Source organism: Lontra canadensis, unplaced genomic scaffold (genome assembly GCF_010015895.1).
Source record: "Lontra canadensis isolate GAN:19392208 unplaced genomic scaffold, GSC_riverotter_1.0 scaffold36, whole genome shotgun sequence".
NCBI classification, from domain to species: domain Eukaryota; kingdom Metazoa; phylum Chordata; class Mammalia; order Carnivora; family Mustelidae; genus Lontra; species Lontra canadensis.
The window spans coordinates 8200977-8204013 of NW_022631030.1; the positions used below are offsets into that span (position 1 = coordinate 8200977).

General features: G+C 42.3%; 1 protein-coding gene across 1 annotated transcript; it reads left to right on the forward strand.

The window, feature by feature from the left end:
* Positions 1-774: 774 nt before the first annotated feature.
* Positions 775-1719, forward strand: LOC116874360 (olfactory receptor 8B3-like). Its single transcript, XM_032869024.1, is given in 1 exon segment — positions 775-1719. A coding segment is annotated over 1 exon segment (945 nt).
* The last annotated feature ends 1318 nt before the right edge of the window (positions 1720-3037 follow it).

Below are 3037 nucleotides of genomic sequence, written 5' to 3' on the forward strand. Positions count from 1 at the left end.
ATGTCTCTTTGCTACAAAGCCTGATCTCTGGGGAAAACACTGGGAGAACCATCTTCCCATTTTTAATCAGGTCCCTAGGATTTCCTAATGCATGAAAACCCTTGGGGTCATATTAGCATGGGGCTCTTTGGGCATGGGCAGGGTGCTATTTACTACCCCCTCATCTGGAGAAAACCATTCTGGTCAAAGCCACTGTCAGAAATCATCATCTGTAAGTCATGGCTCCTCAGAGGTCGGTGCTCTGGTTCCCTCAGTCAAAACAAAAAAGGTAACAAAGAGGAAGGATCTCCGTTCTGGGCTGCTCATCTCTGAAATTCATCGGAGCCACTTGTGTCTCCTTGGGAATAAGGGAGAGAGGTTAACAAGGACCTATATTGAAGGGTGAGTGTTGATTTGATCTGTCCTGTTCTCTTTCTTCCCAGCCTCAGCTAGGGCAGCTGAAGATTTGAGATGCCCTCATCTCCTCCCTATGGAGGCAGCCATGGGCCATTAGGTGGGGCTGGTGGACAGTCAAAGCAGGAGTGGAACACAGACAATGTAGCCCTGATTGGTCACAGGGTTCCTCAGCCTCACACCAATGGCACTCACCTGTTAGCATGTTTGATACACATCTTTGAACGGTCCCTCAGACTTTACAGTGGAGACAACAAAGGCACACAGCAGGGTGGGTTTGAGTTCATTCTCTCATTCTGGGTCTCAGTCTCAGTATGGGGGGATTGGCGGGGAGAGCTGGGTACTCATTGCAATGTCATCTTTTGTCTTGTTCTCACAGATATGCCTTAGGGAAGAATGGCCACAGGAAATGACTCTTCAGTGACCGAGTTTATCCTGTTGGGTTTAACACAACAGCCAGAACTCCAGCTGCCTTTCTTCTTCATTTTCTTAGGAATCTATGTGGTCACCCTGGTGGGGAACATGGGCTTGATTATTCTGATCAGTCTGAACCCTCACCTGCACACCCCCATGTACTACTTCCTCTTCAACCTTTCCTTCATTGATTTCTGCTACTCGTCTGTCATAATCCCTAGAATGCTGATGGGTCTTGTAACAGAGAACATCATCTCTTACGCAGAGTGTATGACACAGCTCTGTTTCTTCTCCTTCTTTGTTATTGACGAGTGCTGTATTTTGACGTCCATGGCCTATGACCGGTATGTGGCCATCTGTAAGCCCCTGCTTTACAAGGCCATCATGTCCCATCGGGTCTGCCTCACGCTGATGGCAGGAACATATGCGATGGGGATTGCGGGTGCAGTGGCCCACACTGGGTGCATGCTGAGACTCACTTTCTGCAGTGACAACATCATCAATCATTACATGTGTGACATACCTCCTCTCCTCCGGCTCTCCTGCACAAGCACCTACATCAACGAGCTAGTGGTTTTCATTGTGGTGGGTGTCAATGTAATAGTGCCCAGCCTCACCATCTCCGTTTCTTATGCCTTGATCCTCTCCAGCATCTTCCACATCCGTTCTTCCGAGGGCCGGTCCAAAGCCTTCAGTACCTGCAGCTCCCACATTGTTACTGTTTCTCTCTTCTTTGGGTCATCAGCATTCATGTATCTTAAGCCGTCTGCTGGGTCTCTGGATCAAGACAAAGTATCCACAGTTTTTTATACCATTGTGGGGCCAATGATGAATCCTTTTATCTACAGTCTGAGGAACAAAGATGTTAAAATTGCACTGAGTACGACTTTGAAGAAAAGGATGTTCTCATAAATGGAAACTCGGTTAGGTATAGATGCCAAACCTAGGAGGGACACACAATGTATGAAGTTACAGAGAGAACAGTAAAAAATCAAAATAGGAATGCAAATGATTCAAATAATAAGGTAAACTGAGTTAATTATTTATAAATCATTTCACAAAGACAATATAAGGAGAAGGAGGACCAGTCCTCTGTCTTTTCACAGAAAGTAAAAAGGAGTTCCTTTGTCATTCTTCAGCTCATTTTCAGAAGTTATAAATTTTAAGTATAAAAGGTTGAATGTTGGTAAATTCAGAAATGGTAAAGTGTGAGATTTTTGACTAAGACATGTCTGGAATTCCTGTGAAGATTTGTCATGGATATATGGACTTTGGTGGACTTGAGATTTGGCCATTCATTCATTCATTCATTCACTCAATAAACCTCTATTGAAAGACTGTGGTGGAAATGAGAGAGGTCTATTACATTGCTGTAGGGCATTTTGTTTAGGGAGATTCCTTTGTTTCCCCAAAGAAGATAAAAATAGAAAGATCCTTTTGTCCTTCTAGTCTCTGGTCTCAAGGGAGTGTGGTAAAGGGGGATTTCCTTCTGATCCTAGATCCTAAGGACAAGAAACTAAGATAACCTTTTTAGAGCTGTCAGGAATAAAAAGGAGCCTACACTGGGTTTTCCCTCTTGGGATTTCAGGGCAGGAAATACAGATAATAGGAGAGGCTATATTAGTAGAAGAATTTTTGTCCTTTTCTCAAATAGACTTAAAAATCTCTAATTCTTTTAGCAGTCAGCATTTTCCCTTTATGATTTCCACTGCCCCTTTTGTCTCAGAGGGTTAATGGCACAAACAGTATAGTTATTAATAGAGACTGAGCATCTATCCTGCACCAGGCTCTATTGTTAAACACTGCAGATATAGTGGTAAGTGAGACAGGCAATGTGTGTGGTCTTATAGGGCACATCGTGCTGTTTGTTTTCTTAGTCTCAAGTTTTGGGATTTCTTGATATATTCTGAATGCAAAGTATATCAGACATGTGATTTAAATATTTTCTCCCAATCTGTCTTGGGTTTTCATTCTCTTAATAGTGTCTCTCAAAGAGCAGAGAATTTCAATTTTGATGAATTCTATTGTCTCAATCTTTGAGATTGAACTTCTGGTTTCATATTTAAGAGATCCTTTGCTCATCCCAGAGTTCCAAGATTTCTCTGTTATGTTTTCTTCTCTAAGTATTAGGACATTTAAATTCATGATCTGTTTTGAATTGCTTTTTCTATATGGTGTGGACTGTTGATCTGAGTAAAATTTTTGTATTTGGATATCTAATAGTCCAGTA